Raw genomic sequence first — 26,691 nt, forward strand, 5'->3', positions numbered from 1 at the left:
GGAGATAAGTAATTACAGTGGTACCTCGGGTTACATACGCTTCAGGATACATACACTTCAGGTTACACACTCCGCTAACCCAGAAATAGTGCTTCACGTTAAGAACTTTGCTTCAGGATAAGAACAGAAATCGTGCTCTGGCGGCACGGCAGCAGCAGGAGGCCCCATTAGCTAAAGTAGAAGAAGAAGAAGAAGAAGAAGAGTTTGGATTTGATATCCCGCCTTTCACTCCCCTTCAGGAGTCTCAAAGCGGCTAACAATCTCCTTTCCCTTCCTCCCCCACAACAAACACTCTGTGAGGTGAGTGGGGCTGAGAGACTTCAGAGAAGTGTGACTGGCCCAAGGTCACCCAGCAGCTGCATGTGGAGGAGCGGAGACGCGAACCCGGTTCCCCAGATTAGGAGTCTACCGCTCTTAACCACTACACCACACTGGCTCTTCAGGTTAAGAACAGTTTCAGGCTAAGATCGGACCTCCGGAACGAATTAAGTACTTAACCCGAGGTACCACTGTACAGCTTTAGAAGGCACCAGAAGGCAGCGGGAATTTTTAAATGTTTTATTTTGTTTTTATGTATGTTGGAAGATGCCCAGAGTGACTGGGGCTAGATGGGCAGGCGAATAATGATGATGATGATGGAATTGGACGCCCCTATTTTCATCAGAGAAACGTTGTCGGGTATGATAAATCATTGGCGCTCCACCCATTGCAAGCATGTGCTAAGTGTTAGGCCTGGATTCTATTGAAAAAGCATTCAGGCTCTGCAGGATCCAAATCTCCCTTTTTCCAGGACGGTTGTGAACTGCCTGAGATCTATAAATAAAGGGCAGAATGCAGTAATAATTTTCATACATTAGCTGGAGCTGTTTGGTGGAGCTGTTTTGCTGAATCAATTTAGTCCCGTTTGCCAAAGGGCCACGGCTCTCCGGTGGAGCCCATGGTGCATGTGAAAGGTCCCCCACCGATTAAAAATGATCCCTGTAAGCAGGTAGTGGAGGACCTCTCTCTCTACCTGAAGCCCTGAAGATCAGCTAGCAGTCAGAGCAGACACCAGCAGAGGGCAAGATGTACAAAACAGACTGACCTGCTATGAAGCATAGCCATTTAAGTAGATCTGTATCTCTTTCACGCATTAACCAAGGGTATGCGATAGAGCTATTTAGCCAGATTTTTATTATTACCTTAACTTGGGTAGTATGTTCTGTTCCTCTGGGGTGCAGCTGTCGATCCACTTTAAGGCTAACTCTTTTTTATATTAATAAGTGTGTAAGAATTGCCTTAGGGACACGGGTGGCGCTGTGGGTTAAACCACAGAACCTAGGACTTGCCGATTGGAAGGTCGGCAGTTCGAATCCCCGCAGCGGGGTGAGCTCCCGTTGCTCGGTCCCTGCTGCTGCCAACCTAGCAGTTCGAAAGCACACCAGTGCAAGTAGATAAATAGGTACTGCTCCGGCTGGAAGGTAAACGGTGTTTCCGTGTGCTGGTTCGCCAGAAGCGGCTTAATCACGCTGGGCACATGGCCGGGAAGCTGTACGCCGGCTCCCTCAGCCAATAAAGCGAGATGAGCGCCGCAACCCCAGAGTCGGCCACGACTGGACCTAATGGTCAGGGGTGCCTTTACCTTTACCGTCTCCCAAAGTGACTCACATCAGGGGGACATAGGCTGCATATACACGATACCTTGAAAACACATTTTGCCCCTCAAAGAATTCTGGGCACTGTAGCTTCTGGAAGGCTACTGGGCATGGTAACTTTGGAAGGGGTAAACTACAGAGCCCAGATTTCTTTGAAGGGGAATGTGTGCTTCGAATGTGCTTTAAGCGTAGAGTGTGTACACAGCCAAAGAGACCTTGCCTTCAGGCTTGAAAACTTAAACAACAAGAGTGATATAAGGGAAGCAGAGGACAGGGAAAAGGCAGAGAAGGGAAATCAAGGCTAAAACCCATTCTGAGACCATGTGTATAGCATTGCACTGTACTGTAAGTTACATATTAAGAAGACACTTCCTCAATTTTTCCTTCTGTCAGAAATTAACCAGATGTCCCTAGGCAAATTTACTTAAAATGTATAGCCCATCACGCCTCTGATATTCAGAGGAGGTAGCATTAGATTTAAAAACTACGTCCACATGACTGCAAAGTGGAAACTGAACAATGCTATGCATTGTTAGCATTACACAATGAAAGATCACTACAGTACTGTATTGTAACAACAATGCACTGATATCTTAATATTATGCAGTTAGTCTCAAGCGCACGGCTTTTAACCACAGTGGCACAATGCAATATTTGTTTTAGGAGAATGTTTAATTATGCACTGCTGTGCTGCTACGGTTTTGAAAAGCTAGGCAAACAGCAGCATATTACTGTAGGACTCCGTAATGCAAAGTATGGCCAACAGCTCCGAGATCCTCCGATGAAGGGCGGTATAGAAATTTAATAAATAAATATGAGAGAATGGGATGGGGGCTGAATGCTAAGAGTAGGCTTTGGGCCTGGTGGCAAGGTTTGTTTGTGGCACCTACAACATCCCTTTATTATTAATAATATCATTACTATTTATTGACTTTGTTATTCACCTTTTATATTGCCTAAGGCAGCCCAAAGTGGCTTACAAGCACATGTGTATGCCTACAGATCATAGAGTCGGAAGGAACCCTGAGGGTCATCCAGCCCAACCCGCTAGGGGCACGGGAGGAATCTTTTTGCCCAATGCTGGGCTCGAACCCACGACCCTCGAATTAAGAGTCTTGTGCTCTGACGACTGGGCTATCAAGGCAAAACACGGCGGGGAGGGAGGGAGAACAGGCCGAAGCCCCCGCCAAGCACAAGGCTGCGAAAGGTCTGTCTCTTTCCTAGTGGGACTGGGCGTGGATTGCCGTCCGTAGGGCGTAGAAGACTCTTCATCTCAAGAGTCGTGGGTTCGAGACCCGCATTGGGCAAAAAATGGCAGGGTTGGGGTTGGACTAGATCGGGCACCCCCAAACATAGCTGTCAACTTTTCCCTTTTCTTGCGAGGAATCCTATTCGGAATAAGGGACTCTCCTTTTTAAAAGGGAAACGTTGACAGCTATGCCCCCAAACTCGGCCCTCCAGATGTTTCGGGACTCCCATCATCCCTAGCTAACAGGACCAGTGGTCAGGGATGTTGGAAATTCTAGTCCCAAAACATCTGGAGGGCCGAGTTTGGGGATGCCTGGACTAGATGACCCCCTGTGCCCCCCCCCCTCGACTCTATCATGCTACGTTATGGTTCTATTTCTCCCATCCCCGGAACCTTCCGCGTCTGGGTGGCGGTTTCCGGGGGGAGCAGAAGAGAGAGGCGGACCGTTTCGGCCGGTCCGTCGCCGGGAGGGTCCGGCCGGAAACACTTCCGGCTCGGCCCCGTTGGCGCTGCGCGAAGGGGAGCCGGAGAGCGGAGACCGAGGGAGGCAGGCGGGTAGGTCGGGGCCGCGCCGGTCGGGGCCGGGGGTCATGGTATTGAGGAGGGGGCTTGTGTGAGTGCTTGGCCCGGGCGAGGCCCCTCTGACTCCCTCCTGGAGGGGAAAAGGGGGGTCCTAAATCCCTTCTCCCCGCCCCCAATAGAGAGGGTGGTCTCCCCAGCCTGGTGATGCCTCTCGCCTGAAAGGGAAGGCGGTGGGGCTGGTTGTGGGCGGGGGAAATACAGGAGGGGAGGGCGGCATTGCTGGGTTTTCTTGGGGGGTGCGATCCCACCCCCCCCCCCAAAAAAAAATCTGGTGCTGGAGTGACTTCAGAGCAACCCATCGCAATCTCTCGCAGCCCTAAATAGGGTTGCCAAATTTAGGAGAGAGAGGACGCTATGACGGCCCTTCAAAGGAAATAAAGGCAGTTTATTTCACCCCTGAAGAAGAGGACGTGTCTTGGATAAAGAGGACACACGGCAGCCCCCAGCAGGAGGGTCCCTCTGGGGCTTGTGGCACATGCATGTGCGCACGTGCGGATTTATAAATCTGTCTGCGCTTAGCTGCCCAGAGCTTCAGTGCATGGTATTTTGCCATGTATTGTGTTTTTGATTGTATTGTGTTTTTAATATTCGGTTGGAAGCCATCCAGAGTGGCTGGGGAAACCCAGCCAGATGGGTGGGGTATAAATAATAAATTATTATTATTATTATTACTATTATTATTACTATTATTATTATTATTATTATTTGACACACCCTTTTAAGCACAAGCGTTTGGAGAGGACCTGAGAGACAGGTCAAAGCTGTATCGACGTGGCATTTTGCATTGAAACACGGGGCAGTCCTGTATGTACAGGATAGGCGGATGCAAGCGTCTGGTTGTAAGCATTGGCGTGGACAGGGCTTGGGACAGGGTTGCGATACACCTTGGGGGGGGGGATTGAGGAGGTGCTGCTCTGCACCTTGATGGGGACCACGACCATTATGGGAAAGTGACCCCAGGGGTCTGTGTGAGAAGGGGAGGAGGGCTAGGCAATTAGCCCTGCTTTAAGAGAATCTTGTACAAATATTGGGGGGGGGGTGTAGGCAGGAGTGTGTTTTTTAAAAAAAGAAATACAGACGGAATGGGAATTTTGTATGTATTTCTTTATTAAACCTGTTAGGCTTTTGTCACTAGGCCTCCCAGCGACTTACATTAAATAAAAATATATGCACATAGATAATACTATAGAAAAAGGTGGGGTGTTATATAATATTTCCGGATTCCCTCAGAAGGTGATGGACTCTCCTTCATTGGAGGTTTTTAAATTGGATGGACATCAAGTGAGGATTCTTCAGCTGTGATTCCTGCATTTCAGGGGGTTGGACTAGATGACCCTCAGAGTCCCTTCCAGCTCTACAATTCTATGATTCTGTGGTAACATGCAACATATGTAAAAACAAAAGCCCAATGAACAGTAATAAGCAATACTAGCCATTAGAAATGGGTATTTCTAGTTTGAAGCAATGCCTTGGGGTGTGGGGGAGAGACTTATTGGAAATGCAAAAAGCTGATGGTGTTGTTTGGTGGTTAGGGGGATTCCCCCTCTCCCCAAGGAACAGCGTATTCAGCTCTGCCATGTAAATACTTACAGGTTTGGTATGTATCAGTGTCACGGTATGACATTGAAGGTTTGACAGACATTTAGGATGAGCTGTGTGAAGTGCTTTTTGAAGGAAGGTAGTCACTGTTCAACAGGGACGCAGGTGGCGCTGTGGGTAAAACCTCAGCGCCTAGGACTTGCCGATCGTATGGTCGGCGGTTCGAATCCCCGCGGCGGGGTGAGCTCCCGTCGTTCAGTCCCAGCGCCTGCCAACCTAGCAGTTCGAAAGCATCCTTAAGTGCAAGTAGATAAATAGGGACCGCTTACTGGTGGGAAGGTAAACGGCGTTTCCGTGCGCTGCGCTGGTGCCGGCTCACCAGAGCAGCTTCGTCACGCTGGCCACGTGACCCGGAAGTGTCTTCGGACAGCGCTGGCTCCCGGCCTCTCAAGCAAGATGAGCACGCAACCCCAGAGTCGGACACGACTGGCCCGTACGGGCAGGGGTACCTTTACCTTTACCTTTAGCCACTGTTCAGACTGTGAACTGCATGAGATGTTTCTTAGGTGCAGTGACTGTAGGGAGGAGGCAGCAGGATTGCAGCAGTCCCAAATAAGTTCATATCTACATCTCTATCGTGCTGCCACAATAGTAGCCCTTGTCCAAGATCTATTTTGCTGTTCTAAGTGTGGGGTTTTTTCTGCCTTGGGCTTTCTTTGCAATGGTCTCAAATTAGTTTTGTGGGGAGACCGCGGTGTAATTTAGATCTTGCAGCACTTATATCGACATCTTTGTGCTTCTATATCCATTGCCTTTATGAGAGCCGAACCTCTGAGGTAGCAAGAAATGATGTCAAAAGGTTCTGTGGCAATAAATTTTAATGATATATTATGGCATTAGCTTTTGGGGATCAGAGTCGCCTTTATCAGATGTGTGAAGTGATAACTTCAATGGGCAGGTGAATATACTCTTGGGTTGAGAGGGAATGCATTACACGCCAAGGCCAGAAGGCAAAGAAAATGCAAGATGGAATGGTCTGTGTGTCACATGGATCGCAATCTGCTGGTCGATCACGTGGTGTTCCTGGTCCACCCTCTTCCTACTGCCCACACTGTCTCCTTCCAGTTTTTATTTCTTGCAACAGCTGCAGAATAGTTCAGTGAGTGCTCACCTGCTAAGTTGCTTTGCACGTTTTCCTTTCCTCACCACCTCCCACTATAATGCATAAAACATTAGCCTACACTTTTCCATTTCACCACCGCACAATCATAGAGGTAAATGTCTATGGGCACAATTTTCTCTTTAGTCCCTTGAACTGTTTCTGAAACAGCTTGTGGGAGGAAGGCACGCAGAGACGGAAGCAGTTCAGCAAGTGAAGGACAAAGGCTGCTGCTGTCTCTCTACTCCCCACCCATCTGAGTTGTTCTGGAAACTACAGAGAGAAGTGTCACCAGAGAAGCAGTGGCTCGATGACAACCACTTTGTGACTAAGAGGCTTGAACCCTTCTATCCTTAGTTGCAGAATCCATTCCTGAGCCCAGGCTCTCAGAAGTAAAGTGTCTCTCCCTCATGACTCACTGTGCTGGGTCAAAGCAGAGACCTTGCAAGGCAAAGCCAGTCAGAGCCTCAGAAAAAGAAAGCAACACATTCCTGTAAAGGAGTGAGTATTCACATTGGTCTGCAACAGCAAAAAGTAGACATCTTGAGAAGAGAGAGTAACCCAGATCCAAGTCTCCTTTGTTTTTATTTTTCTTTGTTGGACTATGCTGGCCATTGGACTGCCATTGGACTGCCATTCCAGCCCTATAATTATATTACCCTTGCAAATAATTTTATAGGGGGTGATGACACACACACACATCCCTGCTTCCACCCCAACAGTTATGTAGTTCACCTTTCTGATTTTCTTCCATCTTTAAAGGGCTGCACCATATGTGGTGCTGCTGAAATTTGCAGCTTGGGCAATTGCATCCTGGCAGTTGCAACCTGTTCCAGATGAGTAGCGCATTTAGTATCTTAAGTCGCATCAGCTTCTCCTCTGGATGAAAAAAACAACCCAGAAAGGCGGTGACATGAGTTTCAAATGCAAATATATCCCCAAACTTCAAAAGATGTGATCACAGCATAAGGTTTACATTATCAAGCACAAATCACAGCTGCAAGGAGATTATTTTTGGAGACGAGTGACCAGTGTGGTGTAGTGGTTAAGAGTGGTAGTCTCATAATCTGGGGAACCGGGTTCGCATCTCCGCTCCTCCACATGCAGCTGCTGGGTGACCTTGGGCCAGTCACGCTTCTTTGAAGTCTCTCAGCCCCACTCACCTCACAGGGTGTTTGTTGTGGGGGAGGAAGGGAAAGGAGAATGTTAGCCGCTTTGAGACTCCTTAAAGGGAGTGAAAGGCGGGATATCAAATCCAAACTCTTCTCTTCTTCTTCTTCTTCTTCTTCTTCTTCTTCTTCTTCTAAATGAATGAGCACCTTTAGACCTCAAAACCTGATTGTCCTATAATTGCATGCCTGCAGTTGCTGAACGCTCCAATTGTTTTAATTGTGACGTGGATATTGTGCTGCTTGCCACAGAATATAGCCACGCTTGGACAACTGCCAAGGAAGTATAAGGGCGTGGAGCTCATGGTGGTCAGAACGACCTGAATTAAAAGCCTGGTTGCTTCTTTGTGTTGACTGTCCTGAAATACTTCCTGGTGTTGCAGAGGGAAGGTTTAGTTTGCTTTTGCTGTGGTTTTTGTGTTAAGTAGAACACAAAGGATGGCAAAGACCTGCAGGATGGCAGAGACATGCAGAAACCAGTTTGGAGAATCTTGCCCATTAACCAGAAGATGAACATAAATGAATAGGTTCTTCGCCTACATCAGCAAACCTGTAGCCCTGCAGATGCTGTTGAACTCTTGTTATCACCCATCCCAGCCAGCATGACTACCAGTCAGGGAAAATGATCATAGCCATTGATAGCCTTATTCCCCATGAATTTGTCTAATCCTCTTTTAAAGCCAAGGCGGAGGTCATCGCTGCATCTTCATATCCATATCTATAAGACCGTTCTAGATGGGAGTCTCGTGTTTATTTATTTCAGTTTTTAATCGTTCCACATAAAATATCCCAGAGGGATTTGACAATAAAAACAAGTTCAAGTCCATCATAGATAGGCTGGGATGAAAATCTCCACTTAAAAGACTTAATGGAAAAGGAAGGTCTTCAGTATGTGCCCAAAATATAATAGAGACAGGGCTTCTCTGATATGTGAGACATGGAAAGGGCTGGAGACTTTAAGGGATTCTAAGCATTTGTTTATTGGGAGAGGTGCTAACATTGAGTAAGGACTTTCTTCGGTGTGATGATGTATAAAAATGTTGCTATATTATTTGTCTTTACTTGCCTTAACTATATCCAGTTCTAGGCATTTATTGGAAAAAGAAATAATCTTTCTTGCCTTGGGAATTCGTCCAGCGAACAGCTGGCGGAATGCAAGATTTGGGTGTGGATTTGCTCAGCAGGCGTGTGAGTCAGCGAAAGAGGCATTACAGTATTGGCAGCAAATCTTAGTGCCTGGCACTGCTCGGGTTGAGCTGATAACTTAGAAATGCAGAACTATCCTGTCTCAGTCTCAGCACTGGAACTGGAAGCTCTGCAGGGTATGCAGATTTTGGGGTTTGATTCTCCTACCTCTGCAATTAGGTCTTTGGCTAAAGCTCACTTCTGCCCCCATGAAACCTCCCTCCAGGCAGCTGTCTGTAGGCATTTTCCAGAGGGTCTACTTCATCTTTCACCTCCTAATGATAAGTAGCAAGATTTTTCCACCAGGCTCCCTCTGCTTCCCTTATCTGAACCAGATCCTTTCCAACCTACTTTGCGTGGAAAGGTGAGCCATTTCCTCATTCCATTGCTTTGTTGATACTTTGCCCAGAATGCTGGATTATCAGGCATTGTTAACAGCGTGCAATTTTTTTCTGGGTGTCAAAAGCCACTCTCAGTGCAAAGAAGAGCAAACTTTCACTCACTTTGAAAGTTTTGAAACCCGTGGCAAGCATTCTTTAGCAATACAATAAAACATGCCTTTGATTCAAGACCTGTGAAAGGTCTGCATGGGTTCTGCTTTTCAGCCTGGAACCAGTTTATTTATTTATTTTTTAAAATAATATTTATTAAAGGTTTCATAGTTACAAAGAAAAAGACAGTATATAATACATCAAAAATAAAAGAAAAAAACCAATACATCTACACAACAAGAAAAAACAAAAACATTTAAAAACACATCCATTTTTCATATCTTTATCTTTCAATGACTTATTTCCTCGACCTCCTCCCACCTCCCATTTTTGTATTCCAGTTAATAATTAAATCAGCAAATCCTTTCCACCTTTCACTGCTTTCTATCGTTTAATTATCTTAATTTATTTTAACCTTATCTTACCATCAAAATCTTAAAATTTATCTATACTTAAATCCTTATCATATTTCTACTAAAGTCATATAATTTCATTCCACCATTTCCCAACATTCCTTAATTATGCTATATTACTCTAAATAAAATTTTAAAAATTTCCAGTCTTCTTCCACCGTCTCTTCTCCCTGGTCTCGGATTTTGTCAGTCTTTTCTATCAGTTCCATATAGTCCATCACCCTGATGTTCTTCTATCCGAGGCTCTGACTCTTCTCCCTGTCCTGTCTCAGCCTGGAACCAGTTTCTGCCTCTGTCTTTCAAACCTTCCGTTTCCCTCTGTTCCAAGGTGTGCAAAGCTCTGCTCTTTTCCAGATATGTTGGGCTTCACTCCAGAAGCATGGACAAGGCCCATGGGTTCCATCTTGTCTATGTACTCTTGCATCCCACTTGGTATGAAATGTTGGGGCTCTGTGGTGTACATTGGCTGCCAGCAGCTCTCCAGGGTTTCAGGTAGGAGTCTCTCCCCCCAGGCAGTGTTAGAAACACATATACTGTATATAAGCTATGTAGGTGCCAAATGGCTCCTCAGACCAAGGTTACAGTCACCAAAATGGAATTTCTAGTTGGCATTTTTGGGCAAGACGTCTCTAAAGTTTTATTTTTCAAATGATGAACCTACTGTGAATCATTCTCAGTTAAACATCTGGCTAGCTCAGATGATAACCTTGAGGTAAGTTCAGAGCTCTGAGAACTTAAAGAAGAAAAGTCACTTTATCTCGGGACAGTCCATATCATGGGTAGGCAAACTAAGGCCTGGGGCCAGATCCGGCCCAATTGCCTTCTCAATCCAGCCCGCGGATGGTCCGGGAATCAGCATGTTTTAACCTGAGTAGAATGTGTCCTTTTATTTAAAATGCATCTCTGGGTTATTTGTGGGGCCTGCCTGGTGTTTTTACATGAATAGAATGTGTGCTTTTATTTAAAATGCATCTCTGGGTTATTTGTGGGGCATAGAAATTTGTTCATTTCTCCCCCAAAAATGTAGTCCGGCCCCCCACAAGGTCTGAGGGACAGTGGACTGGCCCCCTGCTGAAAAAGTTTGCTCACCCCTGGTCCATATATATATTGACCTATTCCGACCTCTTTTACTTAATGGCTCCTGCTCCTGCTCAGGCTGCACAGAAAAAGCATTTTGGTTCCAGAAATCCATTCTGATTGTGCAGATAAAATACAACTGATAGAATTCTACAGGGTGGGGCATTAGTGTGTGAAAACAGTCAAGATCCAATGATCCCCAGGCAAACACCTCCAAAACGTGGAGATGCTGGGCGCTATCCTGGTGTCCAGGCATCATCACTTGGTTGCAAGTAGCCAAGTAGCAGATGCTCTCCCACCGAGCTATGGTCCAGTGAGGAGTGTGGCCAGTTCTGGTGACCAGGCAGAGAGAGCCTGAGGTTCCCTGATCCCTGTCTCATAAAGTGAGGAATGCAGGGGGTGGTTGTGTCACAGTCCCATACACAGCACCGTAAACATGAGATCCAGCAAAAAGAAGTTGGCGTGGGTGTGAACCGGTTCCCAAGTGGTTAATGTACTGGCAAAACAAGTTAAGTGGTATACATTAAACACCTTAAGGAGAGCTGGGGTGGGCCAAGGCAGAGCGAGATGAGCCAGGCTTGTCGTTCCTGTGTTCCTGTATTTAGCCTCACAAAAAGCCCCGTGTGCTGGTTTTACGAGAGACCCAATTTGGGAATATTCTAAAGACGTTTCCTCTGTAAGTTAAAGAGAAAGCGGTCAAAATTTAGCAGTGCCTCAAAGGTCAGGGCGAAACCTTCTATACAAATATTCTGCTGTTGAATTGGTGTGGCTTAGTATTCAGATTTGCACCACTGTTTAGGAAATAAATATTTGAAGACATATAATTTGAATAATTTGAAGACATATTATTGCTTGTTAGCTGCCCTGAGCCCAGCCTTGGCTGGGGAGGACAGGGTATAAATAAAAATTGTTGTTGTTGTTGTTGTTGTTATTATTATTATTATGGAAAACTGGATTTAAATCAGTTAATTGGTCTTTTTTCCACTGCTGACTTAAATAGTCAGCATGACTGTTGATATTATATTGCTTGGAGTTAAATCAATATTGAGCTACTGTTGAAAACAGGATGCTGGACTTAGAGGGGCGATCTGGTTCTGCGTAAGATTCTTGGGCCCATTCTCCTTATGACTGAGGTTGGGAGGGTGGCACTGCCAACTTCTGCAGTCGGGGGGTTAACACCTCTTCTGGGTTTTTAACTGAAGCTGAACTCTGATTATCAGGATGCAGCGTGTCTTGACTGATACTGGTCTGGTTCAGACGTAACACTAAGCCACTGTTTTTTTAAGTTATGGTTTATTAAATCATGACATAGCATTACGTGTGAACTCTGCCCAGCAGCTCAACTATGGTTTGTTTATTGCCAACATACCATGTTCTGAAGCGATGATGTATTGTTGGCTTGTTTTGTTTTAACCTGCAGGTCCTTGACCTTGGTTTGTTCATCCACCCCACGCAAGCCATTGTTTGATCCTGCCGTAACCCATTGTTAATTCATGGTTTGTTGCATTATTTGATGTTAACCAGGCTATTGTAAGTTATGCATAGTAATGAATGCAGGATTCAAATGCCCTTAGGCAATAGGGTCACAGGGCTATTAGTCTTTCCTATCTAAAACAATGGTGTGCCTCCAGTTGTTTCTGGTTTTGCCTCTTCCCAACAGCTCACTGCAGAACTTTTGCACAAAACGAGACATTTAATGAGCTGCTCATGGTTATACAGGGCAGGGAAATTTCTGCCGACAGAATCCAGAAGGAGGAAATGGTTGCATCTCCTCATTTTGGAAGTACTGTTGGGAAACTGAACTAATAGCTTCCAATAGCCCTCTCCTCTGTGTGTTTGTCTAAGCCATCCAAGTTGGTGGCCGTCACAGCCCCCTCTGGAAGCGAGTTCCCTAGTCTGACTATGTGCTGCATAATGAAGTACAGTGGTACCTTGGTTCTCGAACTTAATCCGTTCCAAGAGTCGTTTCGACTCCTGAAACCTTTCAAAAACCAAGGCGCGGCTTCTGATTGGCTGCAGGATCTTCCTGCACTCAAACAGAAGCCATGGAAGCTGCGGTGGACATTTGGTTTCTGAAAAAGGTTCGCAAACTGGAACACTTATTTCCAAGTTTGCGGAGTTCGGGAGCCAATTTGTTCGGCAACTAAGCCATTCGGGAACTAAGGTATCACTGTACTTTCTTTTACCTCTCCTAAATCTTTCAACAACTAATCTTCCAACTACTATTCTTTATTTATTTAAAAAATAATTTTCATTGGTTTTTAAACAAATAAAATAACCATTAAACACTTATCCAGCAGTATAGCTAACGGTGTTTGTTTGATCCATTGTCTCTGGGCATACAGTCAACATTAAAGCAGGTTACTTAGCATAACCTCTCCACTGAGACTATTGAGCGGTTGGTGTAAGAAGGTCTTGATTTTAGCCACTCACACAGTTCAGGAAAGGGGTCCACGTTTCTTGGAAGCTGCCTCTATCTGTTATGCCTTTAATTGCCCTCTTGTGTCTGGTGAGACGCTCAGACATTGCTGCGTCCCAGATACTATTTCCCCATAACTTGAGGGGCATTTTAGCCTGGTTCTTCCATTGCTGGTAAAGGTAAAGGTACCCCTGCTCATACGGGCCAGTCGTGTCCGACTCTGGGGTCGCATGCTCATCTCGCTCTAGAGGCCGGGAGCCGGCGCCGTCCGAAGACACTTCCGGGTCACGTGGCCAGCGTGATGAAGCTGCTCTGGTGAGCCAGCACCAGCGCCGCACACGGAAACACCATTACCTTCCTGTTATAAAGCGGTACCTATTTATCTACTTGCACTTAAGAGTGCTTTCGAACTGCTAGGTGGGCAGGAGCTGGGACCGCTGAGCTACCGCTAATCGTGCTGCGGTCAGTGAGAAGCCTGCTAATTCACTGTGGTCCCAATGTTCCTATGTAGAATAGAGTCTGTGGATGCCCCCAGGGAATCCTGCAACTGCAGAGGAAGCTGAAAAGGTTGTGCCATGTCGCTGGGACCTTTGGAAGAGACAGGTCCTTGGCTCATTTTGGTTAAGGTCTCTGCTTTGTGTTCTCCCCCCCCCCCCCAACAGCTCAATCTTTTGCCCACTGCTTTTAACCGAGTGCTAAAATAAGCCCTGCCACTGAGTTCTCTCTCTCCACACCCCCTTCTCTCTCTGTTCTTGCATTCCTGCCGGGTCATGGGAGACAGACCTTCCTGGCTGCCAGCTGGTTTTTACTGCCCTCTTGTCACTATGGCAGATAAGAGGCGGCTCAGAGGAGGACTCAAAACATTCCCACCTTGAGCCTCTTCCGCTGAAAGCCCGCTGGCTGTTGGCAGCTCAGAGGATCTGTTCCTCTGATCAACCCACTACACACAGAGTCCTTTTCTGACTGCTGGTTCCCCCCACCCTTCTTCTTTTTATTATTTCATTTTTAAAAACAACCACGCCTCGTTCGCTCCCGCAGGTCTTTCCAGCGGAGCTGCCAGACGCAATTCGAGGGATGGAACCCCAGGGCTCTGCCAGGCTGAACTCCAGGAAAAGGAGAAAAGAAGGGGTGGGTCCCAACGGGGCGGCCGAAGCGGATGGCATCCCCTCCAAAATGCCACGGAACTGCTTGGTAAGTCAAAGAGAAATGGGAAATTCTGGCAGGACGTTTCTGCTTAATGTTTAACTTGATGACGCATGCTGAGCTCCGGCCCGTTCGGAGTCAAAAGCAACTCTCCTCAGCTAACTTAACACTTACCAAGGATAGAGTTTAAAGAAAGGTTTTTGAAAAATAATAATAATAAAGCAATATCAGAGTTGTGGGCATTGCTGTTTTGCTTCCTGCTTCTTTGAATAGCCAGAGCTCTGGATTGCACATTGTGCCAAAGTGATTCTAGGTAAAGGTAAAGCGACCAGTCGTGGCCGACTCTGGGGTTGCGGCGCTCGTCTCGCTTTATTGGCCGAGGGAGCCGGCGTACAGCTTCCGGGTCATGTGGCCAGCATGACTAAGCCGCTTCTGGCGAACCAGAGCAGCGCACAGAAATGCCGTTTACCTTCCCGCCGGAGCGGTACCTATTTATCTACTTGCACTTTGACGTGCTTTTGAACTGCTAGGTTGGCAGGAGGTGGGACTGAGCAACAGGAGCTCACCCCGTCGCGGGGATTCGAACCGCCGACCTTCTGATTGGGAAGCCCTAGGCTCTGTGGTTTAGACCACAGCGCCACCCGCATCCACTAGCAAGGTCTAGTGATTCTAGGCCTTGCTTAATGTTCATGATGTCGCCTTTGCCAATCCATTGCCCTCCAGATGCTTTGAACCGCAACTCCCGGCAGACCCAGTTTTCACGGCCACACTCATGCCAGCCTAGGCATGATATGTCCCTGCCGGCAAGGGCTGATGGGAGTTGTAGTCCAAAACATCAGGATAGCACCAGGTTGGCAAAGGCTGCTGTAACGTGATGGCTCCCTACTGTCCCTTCTCAAGAGAAGAATCCCTTATTCTAGCAATCGTTCTCTCTAGCTGTCATCTCAGATTAGGGCTTCTCAGCTGATGCACCCGGTCACCTTCCTTCCTCATATCGGATTGCAGTGCTCTGCCCTTTTCGGCTGTCTCTCCCCTGATCACTGGCTGTGCCTCTGACCCAAACTGGAAAGCAGGGCTGCGAAGCGGTTGTGGAGCTGGAATCTCAGAGGCAGCATCGTTTCCCCCCCCCCCCCAAAAAAAAAAAAATTGTTAATTGGTTTTCACAACATTATAAACAAACCAACACATAAGACAAACAAATATAAATCATAGCCTTATTGAAAATTACACTTATTAACATTGTTAAGTGACTTCCTCACTTGGTTGAATTTCATTGCATATCCTTTTAACGGTTTTCCAAATCACAGTTCTTATAAAATTTAACTTAAACATTAACATCCTTAAATCTTCACATTATGAAATTAAACATATTAATTCATCACTTAACATAAATAAAATCCTAGGCCAGTTAAGTATCTGCAAGCTGTTTTCAGTTAATTTAACTTAAATATTTAACTAATCCACTCTTCCTGATACTCCTCCTCCTTCTGGTCGCGGACTCTTCCGGTCAGGTCGGCTAGCTCCGAAAAATCCATCATCTTCATCTGCCATTCTTCTATCGTTGGTAATTCTTGGGTTTTCCACTTTTTAGCTAACAAAATACGAGCAGCAGTTGTGGCATACAAAAATCATTTAACATCTTTCTTGGGCAATTCCAAACCTGTTATTCCAAGAAGAAAGGCCTCTGGTTTCTTTATAAATGTATATTTCAGCATTTTTTTCAATTCATTATAAATCTTTCCCCAGAAGTCTTTCACCTTGGGGAAGGTCCACCACATACGATAAAAGGTTCCTTCCTTTTTTTACATTTCCAACATCAATTGTCACAGTTATGATATATCTTTGCTAATTTTACAGGAGTCAAAAAGCATCTGTACATCATTTTCCTTATATTTTCCTTTAACACAGTACATGCGGGGAACTTGACCCCTTTCTTCCACAATCTTTCCCAGGCAGCATCGTTCTTAACAACTAAGTACTGCAACAAAAGGTTGCAGTGCATCCCCGGCCCCCAACAGGATGTTTTGCTGTTCCTGAATGCCCGCCTGCTAGCCGTGGCTTTAGAGAAGGGGTGGAGGTAACCAAAATAAGGCTGCAGCAGTGGCAGCAACTGCCAGAGATCGAAACCCAACTGCAGGGCTGTTGTGTTGCAATTGGGCAAGGAAAGGGTTGTGAGAGGCTCTCTTGAGCATCTTCCCTGCATGCTTTCTCCACAAACATCTCCTCCCTTGGGATGCAATAAGCTGTGAGGGGTTTGTTTGAGTGAGTCACTTCACTCTCGGCCTCTCAGATTCCCTGTTTTCTTTTCCAGCTTAACAATCAAGATTCCATGGCTCCTGGGACCAGTGAGCCTGCTCAGCCCCATTTTAGAGATCTTATAATAATAATAATTTTTATTTATACCCCGCCCTCCCCAGCCAAGGCCGGGCTCAGGGCGGCTAACGCAATAATAAAAACAAGTTGAATGAATACAACTTAAAAACAAGATTAAAATACAACAATTAAAATATTGAAATATTAAAATACAGCCTCATCGCAGGAGGAGAAAGGAAAAAGAAAGGGGGAGGGAATCAAATTGGCTTCAAGCCAAAGGCCAGGCGGAACAACTCTGACCTACAAGCCCTGCGGAAAGAAATCAGATCCTGCAGGGCCCTGGTCTCATGAGACAGACCGTTCCACCAGGCCGGGGCCAGTGTTGAAAAGGCCCTGGCTCTGGTTGACGCCAATCTAACTTCCTTAGGGCCCGGGACCACTAGGGTGTTGCTATTTATGGACCTTGAGGCTCTCCGTGGGACATACCAGGAGAGGCGGTCCCATAGGTACGAGGGTCCTAGGCCGTGACTTCTGTACACTTGGAGGTCTCCACCCCCAACACACACACACAGAAAAATACGTGATTCCTCCCATCTTCTCCCTCATTGGCTCCATTTTTTTACAGCCTGGGGACACTGAAGGTGGATAAACACAGCGCCAGAGAGAGGCCTTTGTGGTGGGTTTTGAGGAGGAATTTGTAGAGAAAATGCATATTAAGCTTCTATGCCTACAGCTCCTTAGTTTTTTATCATGATTCCAACTCTGAATGCCGGGACAAGAAAGGGGTGGCAGCGGAGAATGGAGAGAGAGAGAGAAAAAAAGAGACTAAAGAGGTTCCTTTGTTCGTTCCAGAAAAAGGAGTAATAAGACAACAGTGGTATATGAAACTTTCGGAATCTCTGGATTTTATGTGGCATTAGTTCCCACGTTCCACAGCAAGAGAAGCTGAATTGCAAATACAGTGGTGCCTCTGTTTTCGAGTGTCTCGGAAGCCGAACGTTTTGGTTTTCGAATGCCGAAAACCCGGAAGTACAGTGGTACCTCGGGTTCCATACGCTTCAGGTTACAGACTCCACTAACCCAGAAATAGTACCTCTGGTTAAGAACTTTGCTTCAGGATGAGAACAGAAATCGTGCTCTAGCAGTGCAGCAGCAGCAGGAGGCCCCATTAGCTAAAGTGGTGCTTCAGGTTAAGAACAGTTTCAGGTTCAGAACGGACCTCCGGAACGAATTAAGTACTTAACCCGAGGTACCACTGTAATTGCTTCCATTTTCGATCGTGCCTCGGAAATCAAAAAGCTTCCATTGCGTGTTTTTCAGTTTTTCCAATTGAACTTGCAGCCAGCCCTTTGCGCCTCAGTTTTCGAACGTTTCGGAAGTCTAACGGTCTTCTGGAATGGATTACGTTGAAGAGCCGAGGTACCACTGTATATATATAACCCTGCACTTCAGCAAGTTGGGTCACTGGGCCATCTCATCCTGTGCTCAGACTGGCAGTGGCTCTTCAAAACATCAGTCAAATGACTTTCCTGCTACCCAGGAACGGAAGAGCCCTGTAGCTGAATCAGGCCCCTCTAGTCCAGCGTCCTGTTCTCGCAGGGGCCAGCGATGAGCTTCTGGAAACCCCCCAAGCAGGGCCTGAGTGCAGCAGCTCCTCCACTCTTGTGACTTCCAGCAACTGGCGTTCAGCAACGCTGCCTCCTGACGGTGGAGAGAGAAGGCGTCCGTCTTTGACAGCCATATCTTCCACCAATTTGTCTCATCTTTTAAAGCCACCCAGGTTGGTGGCCATCGACACATCCTGGTGGGAGTGAGTTCCGTAGGTTAACTACGTGCTGCGTGAAGAAGGGCTTTCTCTTGTCTGTCCTGAATCTCCCAACAGTCACCTTCATCGGATGACGTGGACGTGGCGTTCTCTGAAAGCGGGAGCTCTGTGACCCCTTCAGACACTCACTTGCTGCAATCCTTCCATAGCCTTGGGCCTGGTGCCCGTTTGGTCTGTTTTCAGGTCGGATTCGGTGCTGAATCAAGATGCCCTTTTGCCCCTCTGTGTTTTATATATATATATATACACACACACACACACACACATATATATATATATATATATATAAATTTTTAGTAAAGATGTTCTTGTTTTACAGAAGTAAGTGTAATGTCTCTCGTATTTTTTCCATGTAACATTTTTACAAATCCGTTTCATTTGTTGAGACATTAGGGGGAGAGAGAAAAAAGGGGTGGAGGGAGGGAAGCTGGGTGGGGTCGGGTGGCGATGTTTCTGTTATGCTTAATGTATGTAGGGTTTGGTGTCAGCGTTGCTTGTGCTGTTCACTTGTGTTTCTTTGTTGGTGGGAGAGGTTGGGGTTTGCCCAGGGTGTGGTTGTTCATTTGTGGTTGGCTGTGGTGGCCTTTGTTTTCGTGTGTGAGTGAGGTGGGTGGGTGTTTTGGATCAGGTTAGCCATATTGATTTGTATGCCGGTGGATTTTTGTCATTGTCTTCTCGGGCTGTGTATGTGATAAAGGGGAGCCATACCGGGGTGAAGGTGTCTTCTTCTGTTTGTCCCCGTATCAGTTTCAATTTATTGGTTAATTTTTCTAGTAGGGCTGTTTTCCATACTATTTGGTACCATTGGTCCATGCTTACTCCTGACAGGTCTCTCCAGTGTCTGGTTATGGTGTTTCTGGCTGCTGAAAGTAGGTGGGTTATGAGTTCTTTGTGGTGTAAATTGCCCCTCTATGTTAAAGCTCACCTACTTTCTTGATATCCTTTCATAATTTAGGGTCTCCGGGAGCCAGCCCCATTTTCCGATGAGCTTGAAGTGGACTACAGCAAGCCATACATCCGAGTAACGTTTGATGAAGCGTTAAGGGGGACGCCATGTAAGTAATTCTCAAAGCGCCCAGTTTTGAGTAAGTGGGGAGAGGGATTTATTTCGGTCCAGCCCCTCTCAGCAGTGACTTGAAGGGATCTGTGGTTTATGGAAATGATGATGATGATTTACTGGTTTTGTGCCCCACCTTCTCCAAGGAGCTCAAGGGGGGGGTTACATAGTTCTCCCCCTCAATTAATCCTCACAACAACCCTGTGAGGTAGTTTAGCCTGAGAGGCAGTGACTGGCACCCAGGGTCACCCAGCGAGCTTGATGGCTGAGTGGGGTTTTGAACCCTAGTCTCCCAGGTCCTACTCCAGGGGTCAGCAACCTTTTTCAGCCATGGGCCGGTCCACTGTCCCTCAGACCTTGTGGGGGGCCGGACTATATTTTGAAGGGAAAAAATGAATGATATACAATATCTTTATTGTCATTGTCCCATAAAGAACAATGAAATTGAAAAACTACATAAAACATTCAAAAAAACCTAAAAACTCTGAAACCCCATTTTAAAATACACTATACTATACTATAAAATACACTATACTAAAAAATACACTATATTATAGAGACCCCTTATGCTGCATTTAGAACCAGAATTGCAAGTTCCTATGCCCCACAAATAACCCAGAGATGCATTTTAAATAAAAGCACACATTCTACTTATGTTAAAAACACCTGGCAGGCTCCACAAATAACCCAGAGATGCATTTTAAATAAAAGGACACATTCTGCTCATGTAAAACCACGCTGATTCCCGGACCGTCCACTGGCTGGATTGAGAAGGCAATTGGGCCGCATCCAGCCCCCGGGCCTTAGGTTGCCTACCCCTGTCCTACTCCAACCCAAACCACTACATTTATTATAATCCCCTCATCTTTCTCCCCTATCCCCTTCTCTACCCCTGGGTAGTGGGTGGGTGCCAGTTGAGAGGTCCATATATATAGCAAAACACAATAGCTGCTCCCACACTCGCTCATTGTCCCTATCAAGGATGCTGTGATCTCAAAGGGCTATATTTAATTCTTATCGAAACGCCCTTCTGGATCTATCAAAACTGAAGCAGCCTTTAGCAAGATGGGGTTTTTTTCCCCTTTTCTCTGCCCTCCCAGCTTCCTTCTCAGCAGAGATTTGCCCTCCTAATCCCCAGTCAAGAGTTCAGGAGGGCAAAGGGAGGGTTTGCCTCTGGGCTTCCTTCTGCTGACGTGAGTGCAAAGTGCAGAGCCCCACCTCACAATGCAGCTGCGAAATCCCCTTAATCTCTCTGCTAATACCTGCGAAGTCATGGGAGGTGAGGCTGAGCTTGCCCTTTCGGTCTATCAGATCAGAGAGCGGCTTTGTGGCCTCAGCAGGTGGGCGGTGCCCGGCTCCTGTGTATCCGAGAGCAAGGAAAAGGCCAAGGATAGGGGAGAGGAGGCATAAAGGCAGAAGAGGATCCCCAGTCGCTCAGAGAAGCAGCAAGCAAACCTTCCAAAAGGTCATGGCTTGACCTGGCCTAGCCTGTTGGTGAAAGGAATTCTAGTTGGATGGGTCCCCCAAGGGTCATCTAGTCCAACCCCCTGCAATGCAGGAGGCTTCCTTGGCCAGTTTCCCTCCTGCTCCTTTCTTTGGCTGGTTATCTCCCGCTTGGACTACTGCAATGTGCTCTACGTGGGGCTACCTTTTAAGGTGACCCAGAAACTACAATTAATCCAGAATGCAGCAGATAGACTGGCGACTGGGAGTGGCCACTGAGACCATATAACACCAGTCCTGAAAGACCTCCGTAGGCTCCCAGTACATTTCTGAGCACAATTCAAAGTGTTGGTGCTGACCTTGAAAGCCCTAAACGGCCTCAAAGGCCCAGTAGACCTGAAGAAGCGTCTCCACCCCCATTGTTCAGCCCGAACACTGAGGTCCAGCTCCGAGGGCCTTCTGGTGGTTCCCTCCCTGCGAGAAGTGAGGTTACAGGGAACCAGGCAGAGGGCCTTCTCGGTAGTGGCACCTGTCCTGTGGAACGCCCTCCCACCAAATGTCAAGGAAATAAAAGACATCTGAAGGCAGCCCTGTTTAGGGAAGTTTTTAATATTTAATGCAGTATTGTTTTTAACACTCGATTGGGAGCTGCCCAGAGTGGCTGGGAAAACTCAGCCAGATGGGCAGGGTATAAATAATAAATTTATTATTTATTATTATTATTATTATTATTATTATTATTATTATGCCACAGCTGGGCAGTGGCGCACAGGGTGAATCCCTGCCCGTCACCCCCAAGGTCCCCCGTTCAAGGCCATTTGCAGAGCACAGAGTTCATCTTTGGAACTCACTCCCCCAGGATGGCCTCGGGTGGCTTTAAAAGGGGACTCAGCCAATTCCTAGAGGAGGGTCAGGCTCTCGATGGCTGCTAGTCACAATGGCTCCAGTCCGCCTGCACTGTTGGAGGTGTCATGGCTCAAAATGACAGTTGCCCCTGCTCTCGGATCCTGCTTGTGGGCGTCACACAGGAACCTGACCGGCCACTGCCAGAACAAGCTGCTGGACGAGAGGGGCCACTGGCCTGATACAGCAGACCTCCCGTACATCCTTATCTGCAGGCTCCAGGCTTGATAAACGGCCCTGATTTAGCCTTGAACTGGGGGTCACGGGCAGTTTGCTGCTTTGGGCGATGTTCCTTTGTACAAACATACGGAGAGCCCGTCAGGTCAGCCAAGGGCTCACCTAGTCCAGCACTCTTCGGACAGTGCCCAGTCTGGCACCCAACCAATGGCCGAGGAAGAACATAGGCATTGTGGCTACTAGCTCTTGGTAGACTTAACTTGCATGCATTTATTTAAAGTAATTTTCGCTCTAGAAGACGCACTAGACCATGAGATGCACCTAGTTTTTGGAAGAGGAAAACAAGAAAAAAAAAAATCTGAATCCCAGAAGCCAGGACAGCAAGCAGGATCACTGTGCTGCAACCCAGCTGGCTGGCCTGGTTTATGGGATAGCCGCGCACAGCCTCTCCCGGCAAGGCAAGCCTTCATCCCCCTGCCCGGGAGAGGCTGCATGCGGCTAAGGCTCCCCCAAGAGCTGTGCTCTCTTTAAAGAGCGCATGGATTGGGGGGGGCAGCCCTTCTCCCTCGGGGAAAAGCCCCGAAGAGCCGCACACACGCTCCACGTGGCTCTTTAAAGGGAGCTTTTACTTTTTAGGTGGGGGGAAGTGCATCTTATAGAGCAAAAATACGGTAATCCTCATTTATAGCCGGGTGGCCATCACTGGGTGGCTGTCACTGACTCTATAGGAATTTGGTCGGTCTCCCCAATTTCCTCAAGGCCTGGATCCCTCTTCCACATGCATATCCTTCCTGCGCATGTTGGAGCCGTGAGACACAACCGCATGTGGAAGCGGGTGGGGGGTTGAGTTTACAGCAGGGCGGAGTTGCTCGCAATTATGCTGGTTCCAAAAATCCCTGCGCCACATTGAACCTGTTTTTCCAGGTGTTATTTCATATGCTGAGATTTCCCTGGAAAATGCCTATTTGAGCAGATTTCTCATGACCAGTGAAAATCTAATCGGTGCCAGAAAGTCATTACAGCCAAGGGGGTCCTTATTGCTGAGCACCAAGGAGCAGCACCTTGCAGCACCAAGGAGCTGAAGCTGGAGGAGGAGGAGTTTGGATTTGATATCCCTCTTTATCACTACCCTAAGTAGTCTCAAAGCAGCTCACAATCTCCTTTCCCTTCCTCCCCCATATCAAACACTCTGTGAGGTGAGTGAGGCTGAGAGACTTCAAAGAAGTGTGACTAGCCCAAGGTCACCCAGCATCTGCAGGTGGAGGAGCAGGGAAGCGAACCCGGTTCCCCAGGTTACGAGTCTACCGCTCTTAACCACTACACCACACTGGCTCTCCAGTGATTAGAGATTACGGAAGTCTCCTTGCTCCCCTGCCCAGATTGATTGCTGCTACTTTTGCAAATGCTCTGGGTCTGATCGTGTCATTGAGTTGGAAGGGACCCCCGAGGGTCATCTAGTCCAACCCCCTGCAATGCAGGAATCTCAGCTAAAGCATCCATGGCAGGTGGCCATCCAACCTCTGCTTAAAAACCTCCAAGGAAGGAGAGACCCAAGGGAGACAATTCCACTGTCAAACAGCTCTTTCTCTCCTTGGGAATCTCCTTTCTTGTAACTTGAAGCCATTGTCTTTGTGGATTTGCCTGCAACCAGGAACTCTGAGGACTTGAACAAAGGAAGCTGTGCTTCAAGTCACTGCAAAGAGAACCACTCTAGTAGACAGAATCTTTTATTTGGGGTTGGAACAGGCTCTTGTGGAAGCCTTAAAGCACCTCACTAACAAGCTTTTCCTTTCTCCTCTTCTTAGTGGACAGACCAGTCAGGGTTTACGCCGACGGAATATTTGACCTTTTCCACTCTGGGCACGCACGGGCCTTGATGCAGGCGAAAAACCTCTTCCCAAACACGTACCTGATTGTAGGGGGTAAGGCAGAGCTCCTTTGACTCCATAAATATTTTGGAGGAAAGCTACCTGGCTGGGGGAACCACGCATGATATGTAACAAGCAGGTAGAGAGAATTTTTTTCCTTCCTCTCTCATAATGCTAGGACTTGGTTAGATTCACCCAGGGATCTTGATTCGGCAGAAGATTCAGAGCAGACAAGAGAAAGTACTTTTTCCCCTGGAGGAAATACATGGCCCAGAAGACAGCCAAGGAGGCTTGTCTAAAACGTAGGACCCCAGAGAGTGTTAAGTTGAAACTGATCGAACCCACAGCTGATCTGTATCACCTGTGCAGAAAAAATGAACAAGTCAGTACAGTGGTGCCTCGCAAGACGAAATTAATTCGTTCCGCGAGTTTTTTCGTCTTGTGAATTTTTCGTCTTGCGAAGCACGGTTTCCCATAGGAAATGCATTGACGGTTTCCCATAGGAATGCATTGACGGAAGGCGCAAGACGTTTTCGTCTTGCGAAGCAAGCCCATAGGGAAATTCGTCTTGCGAAGCAACTCAAAAAACAAAAAACTCTTTCGTCTTGCGAGTTTTTCGTCTTGCGAGGCATTCGTCTTGCGAGGTACCACTGTATGTGTTCCATTGCCATTTCAGAGCAATTTAGGTTTCATTCCATTAAAGTATGTCCAATGCGAAAGTGGACCCCTCTCTAAGTTGCCATCATGGCAGTCGTGTGTTGGCTATATTGGCCTGTCTTTATGCCCTACTACCTTTTATCTGTTCCATTTGACCAGCTGTCACAAGGGAGGCTGTTCCTTCCCTGGGGTCCAGATGCCAAGCAAAGCTTCCTTCTTCCTTTTCCTGGGATACTGTCTTGACTTTGTAGCGTTTTAGCAAAGGTTTATTGTGCAGTTAGCTCTCTGTACAGTTTATTTCTGAGTATTTCTTAAAGTAATGCATACTGCTATTCCAAAAAGTGCCATTCCTTGTGTACAGGCTTGCGGAGATTTCTGAAAAAGCAAAACTCAGCCCTTTGTCCCAAGAAGTGTTGCAGGAGGGAAGGTGCTGATGTGAGCAGGTGCACTTTGTTTCAGCCGGAGATGTAGTTTAAGGGGTTAAGCCAAAACGGTAGAATCGTGGAGTTGGAAGGGACCCTGAGGGTCATCTAGTCTAGTTAAGGGGTGATATGATAGCCATGTTCAAATATAGAAAAGGATGTCACCTAGAGGAGGGAGAAAGGTTGTTTTCTGCTGCTCCAGAGAAGCGGACACGGAGCAATGGATCCAAACTGCAAGAAAGAAGATTCCACCTAAACATTAGGAAGAACTTCCTGACAGTAAGAGCTGTTCGACAGTGGAATTTGCTGCCAAGGAGTGTGGTGGAGTCTCCTTCTTTGGAGGTCTTTAAGCAGAGGCTTGACAACCATATGTCAGGAGTGCTCTGATGGTGTTTCCTGCTTGGCAGGGGGTTGGACTCAATGGCCCTTGTGGTCTCTTCCAACTCTAGGATTCTATGATTCTATTCTATTCTATTCTTAGTCCAACCCCCTGCAATGAAGGAATCTCAGCTGAAGCATCCAAGACAGATGGCCATCCAAACTGTGCTGGAAAACCTCCAAGGAAGGAGAGTCCACAACCTCCAGATTAAATCCATTCCACTGACAAATAGCCCTGACTGTCAGAATGTTCTTCTTCTTACAAGAATCTACTTTTTTGTAACTTGAATCCATTGGGTCCTATCCTCCAGAGGAGAGAACAAGCTTGCTCCATCTTCCGTGTGGCAGCCCTTTAGATATTTGAAGACAGCTATCATATCTCCTCTCCCTGGGAAGGTGCCATACCCTGAATCAGACCTAGTTTTGGCAGAATTTGTATCTTCCCTATTCTCCCAAGTAACTCTTTAGATATCCAAATGGCATCAATTTTACTGGCGGATTTATTTGGTTCCGAAAAATAAGTATAGTCCCTTTCTGTTAAATGTTTAAATCTCCATGCATCTTTTATATCCCTATTTTCTACCAGTTCGAAAAAAACCAAGTGGCATCTTTCCTTCTTTTTCCCCTCTCTGTCCTATTGTTCTGTCCATCTCAGGGTTTGTTACCCCATTTAAATCTCCCATGAATATCATTTTTCTTCTTCTGTGTATTCCAGCAACCTTTTCCCTAGTTCTTTGAAGAATTCTACTTTTTTTTCATTGGGTGCATATATTCCAACTGGGATAATTACTTCTCCTTGGTTTTTAATTCTAATTATTATTATTCTCCCACTGAAGTCTTTACATACATATCCTGAATCAGACCTGTGGCCCATCTAAATCAGTACAGCCTACACTGACCAGCAGCAGCTCTGTGGGGTTTTCAGGCAGGGGGTCTCTCCCAGCCCCCTGATGTCAGGGCTTGAGCCCGGAACCTTCTGCATGCAGCACAGATGCTCTGCCCCTGAGCTGCAGCCCTTTCCTAGATGGCGCCGTGACGCCACGGGGTGTTCTCGGCAGGAGCTCCGGGGAAGAGGCGCCCCAGCGAGGACGGGCAGGGTTGCTTAAGAGGCTCAGAGCTCACGTTCTCACTCCGTTGCCCTTTCCACCATTGCAGTCTGCAGCGACGAGTTGACGCACAACTTCAAGGGCTTCACGGTGATGAACGAGGCCGAGCGCTACGACGCCGTGCAGCACTGCCGCTATGTGGACGAGGTGGTGAGGAACGCCCCCTGGACCCTGACGCCCGAGTTCTTGGCTGAGCACAGGGTAAAAGAGCCTCTCTGAAAGGTGGTTTGGAGGGAACGGGGCTGGGGTCCTTGTAGCTCTTCCAGTTCTTAGCCTTACGGCCAAGTGGGATTCTCCGAGCCGTGGCAAAAGGAAGAAGAGTTTGGATTTGATATCCCGCTTTATCACTACCATAAGTAGTCTCAAAGCGGCTAACAATCTCCTTTCCCTTCCTCGCCCCTAACAAACTGTGAGGTGAGTGAGGCTGAGAGACTTCAGAGAAGTGTGACTCGCCCAAGGTCACCCAGCAGCTGCATGTGGAG

General features: G+C 47.0%; 1 protein-coding gene across 3 annotated transcripts in view; it reads left to right on the forward strand.

The window, feature by feature from the left end:
• Positions 1-26,691, forward strand: part of PCYT1A (phosphate cytidylyltransferase 1A, choline) — a 43,756-nt gene that overhangs the window by 7,833 nt on the left and 9,232 nt on the right. For 2 of the 3 annotated variants that reach the window (XM_083442310.1, XM_083442308.1), the window contains 4 exons: positions 13,956-14,108; positions 19,154-19,253; positions 23,584-23,700; positions 26,259-26,410. In XM_083442310.1, the coding sequence (XP_083298436.1) occupies positions 13,956-14,108; positions 19,154-19,253; positions 23,584-23,700; positions 26,259-26,410 (522 nt within the window). Of the gene's footprint in view, positions 1-3,319; positions 3,439-13,955; positions 14,109-19,153; positions 19,254-23,583; positions 23,701-26,258; positions 26,411-26,691 lie in introns of those variants that run through there. The other variant, XM_083442309.1, reaches the window with a different exon arrangement.

This window comes from Podarcis tiliguerta (genome assembly GCF_965153285.1).
Source record: "Podarcis tiliguerta genome assembly, chromosome: 5".
NCBI lineage: Eukaryota > Metazoa > Chordata > Lepidosauria > Squamata > Lacertidae > Podarcis > Podarcis tiliguerta.